This window comes from Zea mays, chromosome 10 (assembly GCF_902167145.1).
Source record: "Zea mays cultivar B73 chromosome 10, Zm-B73-REFERENCE-NAM-5.0, whole genome shotgun sequence".
Taxonomy (NCBI): Eukaryota; Viridiplantae; Streptophyta; class Magnoliopsida; order Poales; family Poaceae; genus Zea; species Zea mays.
This window is the reverse complement of record NC_050105.1, coordinates 145,544,569-145,560,719: the sequence shown is the minus strand read 5'-3', so window position 1 is coordinate 145,560,719 and position 16,151 is coordinate 145,544,569. Positions and strand designations below refer to the sequence as shown.

At 47.5% G+C, this 16,151-nt stretch overlaps 2 protein-coding genes across 21 annotated transcripts; one reads left to right on the top strand and one right to left on the bottom strand.

The window, feature by feature from the left end:
• Positions 1-6,305, top strand: LOC100383453 (Homeodomain leucine zipper family IV protein). 7 transcript variants are annotated; one of them, XM_035963153.1, is made up of 10 exons: positions 1-633; positions 1,550-1,827; positions 2,467-2,584; positions 3,208-3,897; positions 3,986-4,087; positions 4,188-4,563; positions 4,670-4,941; positions 5,062-5,157; positions 5,298-5,731; positions 5,810-6,305. In XM_035963153.1, exons 1-9 carry the CDS (start codon positions 544-546, stop codon positions 5,688-5,690), a joined length of 2,415 nt encoding a protein of 804 aa, XP_035819046.1. In that variant the 5' UTR covers positions 1-543; the 3' UTR covers positions 5,691-5,731; positions 5,810-6,305. The 7 variants fall into 7 exon arrangements, with proteins under 7 accessions (XP_035819046.1, XP_008662196.1, XP_020400771.1 ...); XM_020545183.3 differs by having other exon boundaries at positions 17-1,119; positions 5,804-6,305; NM_001347734.1 differs by having other exon boundaries at positions 73-633; positions 5,804-6,295.
• Positions 6,306-7,639: 1,334 nt separating this feature from the next.
• On the bottom strand, positions 7,640-14,634 carry LOC100384813 (uncharacterized). 14 transcript variants are annotated; one of them, XM_035963562.1, is made up of 7 exons: positions 11,377-14,634; positions 10,311-10,589; positions 10,133-10,215; positions 8,963-9,673; positions 8,688-8,793; positions 8,385-8,587; positions 7,640-8,122 (listed from the first exon to the last, which is right to left on the bottom strand). In XM_035963562.1, exon 1 carries the CDS (start codon positions 14,059-14,061, stop codon positions 11,401-11,403), a length of 2,661 nt encoding a protein of 886 aa, XP_035819455.1. In that variant the 5' UTR covers positions 14,062-14,634; the 3' UTR covers positions 7,640-8,122; positions 8,385-8,587; positions 8,688-8,793; positions 8,963-9,673; positions 10,133-10,215; positions 10,311-10,589; positions 11,377-11,400. The 14 variants fall into 14 exon arrangements, with proteins under 14 accessions (XP_035819455.1, XP_035819456.1, XP_008662271.1 ...); XM_035963563.1 differs by having other exon boundaries at positions 8,693-8,793; XM_008664049.4 differs by having other exon boundaries at positions 7,640-8,587; positions 8,688-9,373; positions 9,446-9,508; positions 9,601-9,673.
• Positions 14,635-16,151: the final 1,517 nt, after the last annotated feature.

Here is a 16,151-nt window from a genome sequence, read left to right as displayed (position 1 = left end):
GCACCACCTCAACTCGTTCGCAATAACTCCTTCCTCCCTTCTCCACATTCTCTTCCACCTCCGCCCGTTCCCCTTTCCTCTCCTCCTCTTCCTCCTCCTCCTCGCCTCCCCTTCCATGGCCGCCTATAGCTTCTCAAGCTAGTCTCCTCCCGGCTTATCTCGCCACCTCCTGCTAGCTACCCTTCTGAGCTTGCAAAGTTTTTGCTGCACGCACGCCTTGAGAGCTGCATGCAGCCAGAGATCGATCGGAGTTCTATTTTTGCATAGGCACACGAACATATGTAGCTCTTCTGCTAGATCTCACTGCCAGTCGTCAGCTCGCAGCGAAGGTTGTCTGGGCTACCTTGTCGATCGCTAGATCTGTTGTTGGTCGTGTTGTTACTTGGCAGGCAAGGTATACATCTCCATATAGGAATAGGATTGGCGCCGCCTGTTCTTTGTCCGTGAGGCGGGAGATAGATACTACGCATGTGCCAGTGAACAAATGGAAAGAAGCTACTGAGGCGGCAGGAATTAGGGTTCGAGAGGTTCTGAGAGGGAGAAATGATGATCCCGGCGAGGCACATGCCGCCGATGATCGTCCGGAACAGCGCCGCGGCGTATGGGTCCTCGTCGGCGCTTTCGCTCGGCCAGGTAATCAGTTTTCTGCCTCTTTTTTTGGGCTAGCTTGTTGAGTTCAAAAGACTGTTTTTAGCTGCTTCTCTCTTTTCTTTGGAAAAATCAGAACTTGTTGTTCTCTTGTTTTTTTTTTGGCGCTCTCGATCTTGCAAGTCTGGCTTCTGGGTAAATTTTTCTTCGTTTGATTTGAGGTCTTGGTCTGGTCAGTACTAGGATTAGAGAAGTACTACAACAGAAGGGCCATGTCTGCAATATGTATGTACTGATCCTGCAAGGATTAGCTAGCTTTTTCCTTGGGAACTGAGAAGTCTGGAGAGAGAGAGGTATCATCTATCTCCAGTTACTGTTCACACATAGATTAGGTCATCAGAGTGCATGAGCTCCATTTCTTTAAGACTTGCTCCTATATAAAGGGAGCAGATGGATGGGCCATCGGCTTGGCAAGAGGGGCGACTTCCATCCTTGCTGCAGGTTCCTGATCTCACAAACAGATCAACACAGGTAGGTTGTATGTGGACCTTGGACAAGAAACGACCTACCTTTTTTTTCTTCCTTCTTCCCGGCCCGTTGCAAGCTTGCTTTCACATCTCCTCCGGTCCTCCTCCATGTGTACACCAAACAAACCAAGAAGAAAAAAATGCATGGTTTTGTTCCCGATTTATACCTTGGAGCAACCCTTCCATTCTCTTGAAATTTTCTTTGTCGCCCCTTGAACTTCCCCCCATATGTCCAGTCCAGCTACAAATTAATGGCGACGAGCGATGAAACGCACGGAACATATATGCCTCAGCAGGCAAACGTCCCAGTCGTCGATCTCTGGCACTTAATTAATTGTTTATATTAATTCCAACTCGTTCGTGCAACGGTGCAAACAAAACAAGCTGACGATGTCGAGTCGCTGTTTCCCCTTCCACCTTAATTGCTTTTGCAGCCAAACCTCCTGCTGGACAACCAGCAGCTCCAGCTACTGCAGCAGCAACACCTGCTGGACCAGATCCCGGCGACGACGGCGGAGAGCGGCGACAACATGGGGCGCGGCGGCGGCGGGGTGTCCGACCCGCTGCTGGGCGACGAGTTCGAGAGCAAGTCCGGCAGCGAGAACGTGGACGGCGGCGTCTCCGTGGACGAGCTGCAGGACCCCAACCAGCGGCCCAGCAAGAAGAAGCGCTACCACCGCCACACCCAGCACCAGATCCAGGAGTTGGAAGCGTAATGACACTAATCATGCTAGCTACTCGCATGCTTTTCCGAGTTAATTTGTTCTCTCTTTTCCTCATTAATTCTGCTTCTGCACGGGTACGGTCGTTCTTGAAATCTTTTTTTGGTGGTTAATTTCGCATTGACTTTTGCCTGTCGATGCATGGTTTGGTTCACCCAAAAAAAAAAGATACGCACAAAATGTTGTTGGTTCACTGAATTTAATATGCAGAGATGATGACAAGCTGGTGCTAGTCATCACTCGGTCACTAGAGCATAGTAGTCAGTCATCAGTCGGTCACTAGAGCATTCACTGAGCTGATGAGAGACTGATGTAAGCTTATTCCGCACAGGTCAAATTGAGTTCTTGCTCGTCCATATATCATAGTATATTGTATTCGTTGACCCAATGTGCAAACGGTTTTTGTTCTTTAGCTCTTCTTCTCGAGCTAAAACCAAAAGGCAAATTAGCAAACATAGCATTATATAAATTCAAGAAGTATGACTTCTGCGTCGTTCATACTGCAGAGCTTCCTTTCACTTGCTAGTTTATTCCATATTTTGTAGAAACATTAATTAATCCGCCGTCACTCACGGAACACGTCATCTTTTGATCTGATGATCGTCGGTTCATGCATGGATGATGGCCAGTTTCTTCAAGGAGTGCCCGCACCCGGACGACAAGCAGCGCAAGGAGCTGAGCCGGGAGCTGGGGCTGGAGCCCCTCCAGGTCAAGTTCTGGTTCCAGAACAAGCGCACGCAAATGAAGGTGCCGATCCTGCCTATAATAATCTCAGCCCCCCCTGATCCTTTTTTTTTTGTTCTGTGCATTTCGATCGATCGGGAAAATTTTGGTTTCGGGGTTGCATTGCATTGCATTGCAACTGCGAGGCAAGGCAGGCGCGCCACAACTACTTCATTTAAGCCTCTGACCTAGCGTCTGGCAGGCAGCATTCATGGCCTATTTACTACACCCCATGTCCTCTTCTGCATGCGCGCTGCCAATTGCCCTGTCGCAAGGTCGCAGCCTGCCAGGCAGTGGCTGGCACCAGCACCAGCACCAGCCATGGTCAAACCCCACCTCCGGCCCATGCATGTCTTCCTCCTCCTCCTCCTCCTCCTCCTCCTCCCTCCTGCTGCTGACGCCTACCTGGCAAGCTAGGCTGGCAGACGTTTACGGCGCTCACTGCTCAACTGACTCAGGACTCAGGAGCGATTACCATGGGTTGTTATTGCACTTAATGCATGGTTTATATTAGTTAGCGTCGTTGTCGTCGTGTACAACAAACAGCTAATCCATGGCAGTAGAGACAACGCTAGATGCAATTCATGGACCTCATCCGCATGTGCTCACGGTGATCCATGCATGGCGCGTGGATGGACTTGTTGCAGAACCATCACGAGCGGCAGGAGAACTCGCAGCTGAGGTCCGAGAACGAGAAGCTGCGCGCCGAGAACATGCGGTACAAGGAGGCCCTGAGCAGCGCGTCGTGCCCCAGCTGCGGCGGGCCGGCCGCGCTCGGCGAGATGTCCTTCGACGAGCACCACCTCCGCGTGGAGAACGCGCGGCTGCGGGAGGAGGTCGACAGGATCTCCTCCATCGCCGCCAAGTACGTGGGCAGGCCCATGGTGCCCTTCCCCGTGCTGTCCAGCCCGCTGGCCGGGGCCGGGGCACGCGCCCCCGCGTTGCCGCCGCTGGACATGGCGCCGCCGTATGGCGCTGCCGCTGACATGTTCGGCGGCGGCGGTGTCGTCGCTGCTGCTGGTGCTGCCGGTGCCGGGGACCTGCTGCTGAGGGGCGCCGCCGTGCAGTCGGACGCCGACAAGCCTATGATCGTGGAGCTGGCCGTGGCGGCCATGGAGGAGCTGGTTCGGATGGCGCAGCTGGACGAGCCGCTGTGGAACGCGCCCGCGGGGCTCGATGGGTCCGCTGAGGAGGAGACGCTTAACGAGGAGGAGTACGCGCGCTTGTTCCCCGGCGGGCTCGGGCCCAAGCCGTACGGGCTCAACTCGGAGGCGTCGCGTGACAGCGCCGTCGTCATCATGACCCATGCCAACCTCGTCGAAATCCTCATGGACGTGGTATGATCCATGCACATACATTTGATCGATCAGCAGCTGATTATGATTGCTGGCTTCTGAACTTTTAATTCGATTTTCTTCTGCGCAGAACCAGTATGCGGCCGTGTTCTCGAGTATCGTGTCGAGAGCCGCGACGCTGGAGGTGCTATCAACCGGCGTGGCTGGGAACTACAATGGTGCATTGCAAGTGGTGCGTGCATGCATGTTCTGAAATTTGATGACGATGCATGCATGGGTGGCTACTAGCTAGCTAGTCGTTTGATGTCGATCTGCTGTCCATTATTCTGCAGATGTCGGTGGAGTTTCAGGTGCCTTCCCCACTGGTGCCGACCAGGGAAAGCTACTTCGTGAGGTACTGCAAGCAGAACGCCGACGGAACATGGGCCGTCGTCGACGTCTCGCTGGACGGCCTGCGCCCCGGCGCAGTCCTCAAGTGCCGGCGCCGGCCGTCGGGATGCCTGATCCAGGAAATGCCCAATGGCTACTCGAAGGTGACCTGGGTGGAGCACGTCGAGGTGGACGACAGGTCGGTGCACAGCATCTACAAGCTGCTGGTGAGCTCGGGGCTGGCCTTCGGTGCACGCCGATGGGTTGGGACGCTGGACCGCCAGTGCGAGCGCCTTGCCAGTGTCATGGCCAGCAACATCCCGACCAGCGACATCGGTGGTGAGATTTCTGAGACCTGCACTGCACACCATATATATATACATGATCCAAAACAGTTCAGATCCTTGACGGCCGGGGGAACGAATCGTTTGCTTGCTTGCTGCAGTGATCACTAGCGCGGAGGGGAGGAAGAGCATGCTGAAGCTGGCGGAGAGGATGGTGATGAGCTTCTGCGGCGGCGTGACGGCCTCTGCGGCGCACCAGTGGACAACGCTGTCCGGCAGCGGCGCTGAGGACGTCCGCGTCATGACCAGGAAGAGCGTCGACGACCCTGGCAGGCCGCCCGGCATAGTCCTCAACGCTGCCACCTCGTTCTGGCTCCCCGTCCCGCCCAAGCGTGTCTTCGACTTCCTCCGTGACGAAAGCTCTCGCAGCGAGGCACGCGCGCACTCAATACCTAACAATTTTTATTTATTTAACCATGAACGTACACGTTCGAGAATGCATCCTGTACGTGAACCGCATTTCTGTTCTGTTCTGTTCTTTTCTTTTGTGCAGTGGGACATCCTCTCCAATGGCGGCGTTGTTCAAGAGATGGCTCACATCGCCAACGGCCGCGACCATGGAAACTGCGTCTCGCTTCTTCGTGTCAATGTAAGCATGCACGATGACATCGACTTTGCCTTGTCATTCATCGATGATGATATGCATGTGATAACGCTTGCCTTGCCTAGCTTCTAACATGTTGACCGTGCCTGCTGCTTCTATTGTTGGGTCGGCATCGCTCGTCGCAGAGCACGAACTCGAACCAAAGCAGCATGCTGATCCTCCAGGAGAGCTGCACCGACATGTCGGGCTCGTACGTCATCTACGCCCCGGTGGATGTGGTCGCCATGAACGTGGTCCTCAACGGCGGCGACCCTGACTACGTGGCGCTCCTGCCCTCTGGCTTCGCGATCCTGCCCGACGGCCCATCGTCAGGGAGCAGCAGCATGCTGCAAGGCGACGGCGGCGTCGGCTCAGGTGGGTCGCTCCTGACGGTGGCCTTCCAGATACTCGTCGACTCTGTCCCCACCGCCAAGATCTCGCTGGGGTCGGTGGCCACGGTGAACAGCCTCATCGCCTGCACCGTGGAGCGCATCAAGGCGGCGGTGATCTCCGGCCAGAGCAATCCCCAGCAGCAGTAGCTTCGTTGAATCCAACAGTGTTCTTATCCTTTGCATTGAAGGTATGCGAGATTTCATCTTATTGTTTAGTCCGAGTACTGATGAAATCTGATCATCGTTGCCTTTTTTTGCAGGAGCAGCAAAATTTTAGAGCTTTCGTCAGTGGGAAGTCAAGAACGCACCTCAGACTCTCCTGCTTGCCATGTGGTGCTCATAGTTCCCTTTACTTTTTCGCCTAGTTTCCCCCAAAATTTCTGGGGTTATTTCAAGAAACACTTCAGTCGCCGAAGGAAACGAGTCACCACGACGCAAGGGTAGTTGGTTCGGGTATTGACTTCCTCTTCATGTTGGCCTCTCGGATGCTGCTTCCTCTGAATTTAGGCTTCTTCTCTTGTGGTGTACAAAACCGTTATTTAGCATGTAATTTGTGCTGCTGCTGCTGCTGCACCTGTTCAGACTTGTTCAGTATCCAGGATTCCCCCAATAGAGATTTGTGTCCCTTAATACCTCTGCACAGTGCTTGTGTCTAGCCGCCATTTCAGTCCCAAAAATGTGCCTGTGTAACGCGGTTGCATGCTTGCATTATTGTTCAATGTCTTCGTTGCTATTTTGCAGCTTTAAGTTCACAATTAATTTATGGTGTGTTTGGTTTGATGAATATTCATGAATGGAAGGACTAGGCAAAAAAAAAACCCCGTACACGAATCCATATTACCCGCACAAATCGTCTTCCCCAACAAATGGGTTCACCTCATTAGTCATTTGTGAAGATTGATTCACCTCTAACAAATCGCCTTCCCCAACAAATGGGTTCAATGTCTGAAAACAGCAATGTGCTTTCCAAATCTTCTACAAGTTACAGGGTCCTCTCAAATCCCAACCAGCAAGACAGCAATGTTCTTTTCACTTAATCGAATACTGTCTGAGTTTACTTGTTTCATCAAATGACGTCCTCGAGGTTCAGTGGGCTGTTTTTTCATACCTTCTTTTCATGTCCTGCACTAGCCAAAATCTTGCCGAAGTGGCAGCTAACAATTTTGCTGTTGCTTGCGCCAACAGTTCACTTCACTGAAAGTAAAACCTAGAAACAAATGGACACGTCATTTGAAGTTTGAATTTTGTTAGAAAAAAAAACATCGCAAATATTACCTTTCGAAGCGGCTGGGCTAGGCTCTGCAGGACTTCTTTTGAGTGCAGCAAAAATATCCCTGTGATCTCCATCATCATTGGAAGGACTTCTTTTAAGGACTAAGGGCTGGACGCCTGGACTTTTGTCTGTTGTGCACTTGTGCTGATGCTTTAGTGGTGAGAAGCATTGAGACTAAGTAAATTTTTGATGCAGTCATGCAGATGTTGATGTAGTCATGTAATAATGTAAGGACTGAGTAAATTATTTGTTTTACTGTTTTACAAGCTGCTTTCTTCTCTAGTCTGTACACTCGGCTCTAGAATGCTGTAATGTTGGATGCATGCCTGTATACTTAGATTTCAAAATATTGGGCTGTTGGCTACCGTCTGAACTCCGGCGACATTCAACAGAACCAGTTCGATTACTTCGGATAACCCGGTACCGTACCCGAATTTTCAGACACCCATGTTTTCGGGTAATATAAAACCCGGTATGATTTCAAATATCAATTATTAAAACCTGAAATTTTTAAAATCCGAATTACCCGACCTGAATTTTTCTAGTAACCTGAATGTCCAGTCTAGCGGTATTTAATTCGTAGATGAATTGAATGTAAATATCTTTGACAGAAAAAATATTCTCTCATACGCTACCTGTCAAGAAAAACGAGTTCATCCATTTTTCTAATTCAATATTAGTAAAAATCAAGAAATATTAGCATATTATACCATTGTTTAGTAATTATCATAGCAAGATTAATTTTTATAAGTGCTATTATAGTGATATGGCCATGGAATGCCACTCATCTCGGCAGGATAAGCATGCCTGCTGACTTGCTGAGTAATATAATATGGCTTCATTCCTTAGCAATGCCAACTCGATGTCTGAGATTTCGTCACCAGGTATCACATCTGAGCATGTATTTCATACAAAACAGCTCTTTAATCTTTATGACGCATGACAGTGTTTGGTTCCTATATACACAAGGCAGAGACTGCACGAGCAGCTGCAGCGTAAAGCCACGCGACGCTCATCCAATTAGCCAATCAGGCGCTCCATGTACAAACACGGGTGCACCTGAGTGTGCCTCTGAAATAGTCAACCATGTGTACAAGACTCTCTGCTTGGATGTCCAGACCAGACCTTTTCTCGAAAAGGAGCTTGGATCTTCAGCATGCTACGTCGCTACGATCACAAAATAAGGTCGCTATATATATGCACAAGGCATTCTGCTAGAGAAATCATGCCAGACTGAACCGATCTTCATTTTGTTGGGAGGAGGTCGGTAAATGAAAATCATGAAACGGTGGACCTGCAATACAAACTTTGGCATTTTCTATATAAGATAATATTATGAACTACCAATAGATACAAAACAAGCATGATATTTTACATAAGCAAACAACAGGTTTGTTTAGCTAGTGTCTCCCCTTGATGCTATGACACTTCAGTTTTAGTACCTCAGTCAAAGTGCAAATATTTCACATCGCTGTGCTCAGATTGTAAGCATATATACAGCTCCCTTAAAGAATATGAAAGGATGCTTATTCCACATTTAACTAAAGAAGTGCTTGCAGAATTTTTACCTTTTTGCTCTGCTAAAAGGTAAAAAAGGAACGTGAACTACCATCGCTGTTCCTCCTCCACGCCAATGCACAACACCAGGACCATTACCTTGGGCAGTGGACGGTCCCAGTACTGATAAACAGATGGCTGGTTCATTCATGAGCCCTAAATAGTCACAGGCCCATTGCCAGACTCTCCTGTCTGAGGTTCGGGAACGAGCAAACTGCAGGAAATGAAGCAATTAAGATGCTCTGTGAGAAGTAACATACTTAATGATGGATGCACTGATCATCTACCCTACACAACAAGGATCAAGTCAGTACCTTACCCAATGACACCCGTGCTTCCCGAAGCAACTCAATATGGCATGTTGCTAGCTTTGCAATGGCAGTCACCACAAAGCAAAGAAGCCTGGCTTGGGATGACATTCTAGATGAATAGATGATGCACCAATTGAATTAGATCCTGGCTCCTGGCTTTGGGTGTGTTTGGTTGAGGAGTGAAGGAGAATGAAGTGACTACATTCCTATTTTTGGATGTTTGGTTTCCAATAAAAGAGGACCGGAGCGGCTACTAGAGTCTCCATATAAAAATTTACCATAAATAGTTGAAATGCTCCCGTTCCACCAAAACGACCGGTCGACCGGATGTGAGCGCTCTCCTCCCTTTCATCCATTCTACAGCTAAGAAATTTGACCAGCAGTTTAACAAATCCTCAAACAGCTGATGACAACTAAATTTGAAAAAGAAATACCTTTAGACATACATAATAAACTAAAGCAGAGAAGAACTAGGAACAAAGGGCATAACCTTAGGAAGGACAGCTGCTTCACCCTTGCGGACGGTGGCGGATCTAGGATTTAAAAAAGCCCTGAGCCGGTTTTATACAAAACATAGTGTGTCAAATAAAAGTCACCACAACTGTTGCAGTAAAGGTACTTATTGGAGATTATCGATCCCCTTTAGTTTATCAGGTACTCAACCGGTGAATTGGTTGTTTTTGACATTTCTGCAAAGATTGCTAAATGTTGGTTTAAGAACGTAAACTTGTAAATAGAGTAGGTGGTAAGGATGAACTTACAAGTCAGTAAGGGGAAGATGGAGTAAGGTACTGTCCCACATGAAGTTATTTACAACAAGATTTCTAAATAGCAGGTAAGTAAGACCCCCAAAAATATTTTTAAAACATAAATGGGAATAGTTAAGTACACATATAAACATAACTAAATGACTCACAAGCTCTGGAGATTCGAAGGAAGATTATAAGGAGTGTCACTGCCTCAAGATTATTATTGCTCATATCTGATCCCTGCAGAACACTAAAATTAAATTAAAAGTGAACAATGGCATGTTGTCTGTAAACATCCAAGGATTGAGATTTTCGAGCTCATGAGATCTCACTTACAACTGAACTAGTGCGAGGAATTGAAATGACCAGTGCCGTGAACCACCAAATGGTTTGTTAGCTACCAATAGCAGTTTAGTAGCACGGGTGTGTGAATGCGTGATTAACATATTCTAAGAAATTTGCTAAAGTTAACAGTGTTTAGTGTGATTCTAACTACATAGCTATATAAACTTTATTACAGAGAAATTTGCAGAGAACTGAGCTGAAATTAGCGTCTTCCAAGAACAGAGAAAGTGAGAAACAGATAAAAGGATGGATAAGCCACGAGAACTCGAGAAAACGATTCTTCAGGGGCAAAAAAAAACAGTTGAAATCAGCAAGATTTTGTATGCAGTAACATGAATTGAGACAAGCAGGCACCTGAACCTGATCTCCTTGGCTTCAAGAAAATCTTGGGGATCAGCCGGAACAGGCTCCTCCATGCCTGGCTGCTCCCTCGCTCCCTACGGCACAAAACAAATATCAGTTTCCAACTGCTAAATCTCTGCTTCTTTCGCCTTGAAGTTCCGCCTACCTTCCAGTCCAACCACAATCTCACCTCGGCTTCTTGGCTCCAGGATAAAGCTGGGCTTCCTTTCTTCTAGACCTGGTTGCTGCACGCGCTAGTATCTCCCGCCTGCGTTATCTTGTGGCTCTGGGCTAGGCTCCCGAGTCCCGTTGGCCGTCGGCCTGCAGCCCGTGCCGCCCGCTCGTCACCTCGCTCCCGCTCCCACGCGCCGCTTGTCTCCCGCTGCCCAGCTCATGAGTTGCCCTGTTCATCTCTGAAACCCTAGGCATTTACGTCATGGCCCAGGTGGCCCAGGGCCTGAATCCACCCCTGCTTGCGGAGAAGTTTAGCAATTATACAAATTGCTGCCTTAGTAAAAATGTCAACTTTCACAGATTCGACTGATAGAAGCAAACCTTATTTAAATTACATTTCAGAATTTGAGTGAACTACCTATGGATTAAATTAACTCCAAGTCTCACACAAGACAATAGTGAGGTGATTAGACTGAATGGCTAAAAATACCGTTTTCTTTGAGAATGAATAATCGAAACAAACAATTTTGATGAAAGAAAAACACAAATTTCCAGCCCATCGATCAAAGGTTGGGTGCTTGCTATAGTAAATGTAGAAAGACAACATTGCATTCAAGAAAGGTAGAAAGAGGATACAGATAATTAGTCTTCAAATTTGCAAAGGAAAAATATGCTCAGTTTCTGTAGAAACGTAAGCCATTAGAAAATCATGACACAAGCACCGCGAATATCTGATACAAGGATGATAATTATCACTTATTAATCAGAGAAGAATCAACCTCTAATGGCAACTCAAACAGCAGGGCTTATTCAGGAGAATGAACAACAGTGGACTGTGCAGATCATCTATAAGAATTATGCCTTCAAATATATCAGCATTAGACATGAACAAAGAGAGACAAACAACATAAACACCAGTGCAGGTGTATGTCACAGAAGAACTAAAAACAAAGAGAGAAATAATGGTAAACAGAATTCTGCGTGAATCATTATAATGAAGTCATGAACACATTAGTCCTGAGAAAAGTCATGATCACATTAGTATTTCTTTCACTTGGAAAACATTAGTGTTGCTTCTGCACCTGCTGCTTTCACAGAACAAGGTATCACCAATAGCCACCACAGGAACAAGAGCCATTCTTGAAATGATGGAAGCGACTGGAATCTCGTACAATGATCTCATGGTCAACAATCTTGGAGATGTAGGTGAATGCACTATGACAATCACCGCAAACACGAAGGTTCTTTGTGATCCGTATGGGACAACCAGGGGAAGTCGTGAGGAGCCCATATGCGAGAGCAAGCTTCTCGCTGTGTTCACTGAGAAGATTATTTTTCTCCTCGTCATCAACATCATGCAGTGCAAAGTTTGTCTCGGGGACATAACCCATAACCTTGATGCGGCCAATTAATCTCTCTAAAAGAGAATATATCTCTGGAGATAGAGGGTGTGATCGATCTCCAACAAAGAATGATGCAGTACCCTTCTTACCTTGGACCCAGCTGCATCCTGGCCTCTTCTTAATCCCTGATTTCTTCATTAATTGTCTGATTCTTGCTACATCTTTCCACCGCCTTGCATTAGCATATATGTTGGAGATAAGTGTGTAGGATCCATCATTCTCTGCTTTCATATTGACCAGTTTGTTCAGAGCATATTCAGCAAGTTCCACATTCGAATGAACTCTACAGGCACTAAGTAATGCAACCCAGATAACTGCACTAGGCTCCATTGGCATTTCCTGAATTGTTTTCCATGCCTTATCTAATCGCCCACAGCGAGCCAGTAAGTCAATAACACAAGCATAATGCTCTGCACTGGCAACTACATCATAATCCCTGCGCATGATATCAAAGTAATTCAGACCTTGATCCACCATGCCAGAATGGCTACAAGCATAAAGAAGAACCAGGAAGGAAATATCATCAGGAACAAAGCCTGCCTTCTGCATCTTGTCAAATATGTCTAAAGCCTCCTTACCACGACCATGCATTCCATACCCTGACATCATTGAAGTCCAAGATACTTCATTCCTTTTAGGCATGCTATCAAATACATTTCTAGCAGTATCAACATCACCACACTTTGAGTACATATCAATAAGGCAATTTGCCACAAAGTACACAGATGGTTCATATTCATGGTGACGGGTGACATAAGCGTGAATCTGCTTACCCATACGAAGAGCTGCCAGATGTGCACAGGCCATCAAAATGCAGGAAATTGTATAAGCATTTGGGGCAACTGCGTATGGTTTTGAAATCATCTCTGAGAAAATCTTGAGGGCATCATTTGAGTCTCCATATTGTGCATATCCACCAATCATGACGGTCCAAGTCACCACATTACGTTCTCTTCGAGGTATGGAATCAAATATGGAGCGTGCAGCTTTGAAACTTCTGCACTTTGAGTACATATCTATTAATGCATTGTACACCATTAGATCCTCACCGTCACCGTCACCACCAAAATCATTATCCAAGGATAAAAGACACTTCTTCAGAGAGTATGCATGAATTTCCATGCCCTGAGACAATGCTCCCAAGGAAGCGCAAGCAGACAATAGAGAGATGATAGTGACAGAATTTGGCTCTGAACCATCAAGAATCATTTGCTGGAATGCATCAAGGGCCTCTTGGCTACACCCCCTCTGAGCATACCCTGCAATTACAGCACTCCACGTTATGACATCTAGTGGGATATTTTCCTTGCGCATATTCTCGAAAAGCTCGAAGGCTGCCCCAAAGTTCCCACTTTGGGTGTATCCAGTAACCATTGCATTCCAAGAAACGACATCCTTGAATTCCATTACATTGAAAACCTTTACCGCATCGTTCATTGACCCACACTTTGCATAGGTATCAATCAGAGCATTGCACACAAAAGCATCTGCAAATGTGCCATTCCGAATGGCATAGCTGTGGATTTCCTTAATTTGAGGCAATGCCTTTAGAGAAGCACATGCAGGAAGAATGTTGACAATGCTAATGATATCTGACCTTTCATTTGTAGCTTTTTCGTGAACAATCATTGACATCTCTGAAAACAGCTCTAATGCAGTCCGCGGATTACTACCCTTAACATGGGCAGCAACAATTGAATTCCATGAGATAACATCATCAATTCCCTTCCGTGTTATTTCATCAAACACCAGACTGGCATCCTCCAAAGAACCACAGCGGGAATACATTGCCACCAATGCATTGCAGACAAAGACATTTGACTCAAATCCATTGCAACATATGAGTCCATGTAATGCTCTTCCACAACAGTATGAAGGTAGCTCTCCACATGCTTTCAGCGCATACGGCAGAGTAAAATGGTCTGGCTTAGTTCCAGCACGCAGCATGCGACAAGATACACCAATTGCTCTATCAAGGTGGCCTTCCTTGATGTGTTCTCTTACGAGTAGATTCCACCACACGGCTGGTGATGGTGTGACACGCTCCAACACTGAGAGAGCATCCTTCGTAGCACCACAAGCAAGATAGGAAGCTACAACACCGGTGCCCAAAGATTTTGGTGATACATATGAATGTGATGGAAGTGGTGCGAGTGGCACAGACAACAAAGATGATGGATACGAAAGAAGGCCGCAAGCAATTATCTTCTGATGAATTTGACGAACTGTATTCACAGACCTGCATTCCTTTAACAGGGATGCAAAGTGCGTCGGAGAGACATCTCGACCAAAGCAGTCTGCACTTGCAACTGATAGGAACTGTACTCCTATTCGTTTTGCTGATTTTGGCGAGTTGAAGAGCATAACGCTAGCAAAATATCATTGTGCGCTCTAGATCCTCGAAAGAGAAGTCAGCACAGGGTTCCAAAAAGCGGAACTAAACGCACGCTTCAGCGCGCTGAAGCGTTAAGCGGACTGGTAATGCTTCGCTTTGGGGCAAAAGCGCTCCCAAAGCGGCGCGACCGCCTTGGTGCAGCAGCGGCTGCTAGCTCCCGCTGCCCGCCGGCCGCGCGCGGCGTGCAGCGCAGCCGCCGGGCCAGGAGCCGTCGATGGTCCACCGGAGGCGGTAGGGGCGCACGCAGGGTCGCCGGGCTGTGTGCGGAGAACCAGAGGCGAGGGCGCGAGGCGATTGGCGAGAGGCAGGAGGGGGAGCCGCTGACGAAGACGACAAGCCTGGGACCGCCCCGCCGTCGCTGATATCCCGAGCCTGAGCGCCGCCGCGTGGCCTGCGTGCCGAGCGCGAGTGGGGGAGGGAGCACGAGTGGGAGCGCCGGCGCTGAGAGGAAGACGAAGAAACGACGGCGGCTGTGTGCATTCGCTGGAGCTGTGAAAAGGTTAGATGACCCTCATGACCGCAGAGGTGGAGGCTTCTGTTGGAGCGTGGGCTCCAGAGGTTGACAATCCAGCATTCCAGCCTGCATTTGTGAGATTCGGCCCAGGCCCTATCAAGAACAGAGCTATCAAGAACTCACGTTCCGATATCTTCTGTTTCCAATCCGACAGTCGGCAGACCTAGAGAAATTTAGATTTTTGGACTCCAGACAATACCGCACATTTGCTATTTATAGCATTAACTTCGTAAAAATACAACTTAAAATATGTTAGACTTAATTTCAATGACATTTCAGATATTCACTTTTGCATTTTCACGTGTACTTAAGCATAGAAAGACATAAATATCTAAAATATCATTGATTGTGTTATATATTTATAAAGTTGACTAGGTATGTCCTCGTGTGATGTCACGAAACACAAATTGATGAGTCTTCAACAGCTCAGGGTCCCGACGACGAGCGGCGTGAGTACAATAGTGACGGCAAAATCCATAATTAAACATAGATATAGAATGATATAAATACGTAGTACAAAATTTGACATTTAGATCTCTTATGCCTTGTGCATAGGATGCAGAGATTCTTGTGAGAAGCTTTGTTATCGATTTTGTTCTCTTATGTCTTATGCATATGATACAAAGATTCGTCGAAGAAACTTTGTTATCGACTTGTTAAGTTATGGAGACAATTCATGCCATCTCTGCAAACATATAATTGAGTGCTTCATCAATGGAACTTGGGTGACCACTTCTCATCCAGAAACTTATAAGCTTCGGTGATCTGGTCCTCCACAAGCTTGCTACAGGCCTTCTTCTTTTTCTCCATGACAGGAACCTTATTGGAATACTACCCCACTTAAAATGAATGAGGGTAGATCTCCTGAATCTTGGGGATTTTAACTCCTTGAAGTACCTCATAACAAGGGTGTTACGGGGCCTCCTTCTGCTGTTGCTGCTTGACCAGGCTGCGGAGAGATGACTGACACAGGGTTGATTCTGGGACAACCTTCTTCTCATCTTCTCTTCACTATCTTCTTTTCTCTTCTCACTTTTCACTTTTCACTGCCTCTTTCTTTCTCTTTGCTCTTCCCACTGGAGGATTCTATCAAAGAGTATTACTATCATACACTGGAGGAAACCAAAGACTATGAACCATGTGCAATAGTCTTCAACCCAAGAATCACCAAGCATTGTGATCTTAGGGGCGAGGGAGTGGAAAAATGGAGTTGCTTGCGATTTGGCAGAGTGGATTTTTATCGGGAGTGTTTTGCTTTGAGTGGAATAAGAATTGAGGGAGCTGGTGGGGGGCTTTATAGGCGAGCGGTATGCGAGGTGGTGCTCTAGGGTGTGGAGTGGTAGTGATGGAGCAGGTGCTACGTGGCAGCGGGTGCGACAAGGGGAGGGGGGTCTGGTGTTGTCGGCGATGATGGTGGCGGTGGGTGCGCTGCAAAGGGGGGGTGTGGGCGGTGGTAGTGCGCATGGAGGCGGGCACGCGTGCGGGGGCCACGAGTGAGTGGTGGGGTCGATGACCCTGATGTTTGTGGTCTCTGGTTCCAAGAAT

Excerpts from the sequence above, each read along its gene's own strand:
- LOC100383453 (XM_008663974.4), top strand. The coding sequence starts at position 544 with ATGATGATCCCGGCGAGGCACATGCCGCCGATGATCGTCCGGAACAGC. Across the intron at positions 634-1,549 it reads CGGCGCTTTCGCTCGGCCAG|CCAAACCTCCTGCTGGACAA; the intron begins GTAATCAGTTTT and ends TTGCTTTTGCAG. Across the intron at positions 5,158-5,297 it reads TCTCGCTTCTTCGTGTCAAT|AGCACGAACTCGAACCAAAG; the intron begins GTAAGCATGCAC and ends CGCTCGTCGCAG.
- LOC100384813 (XM_035963561.1), bottom strand. The coding sequence starts at position 14,061 with ATGCTCTTCAACTCGCCAAAATCAGCAAAACGAATAGGAGTACAGTTC.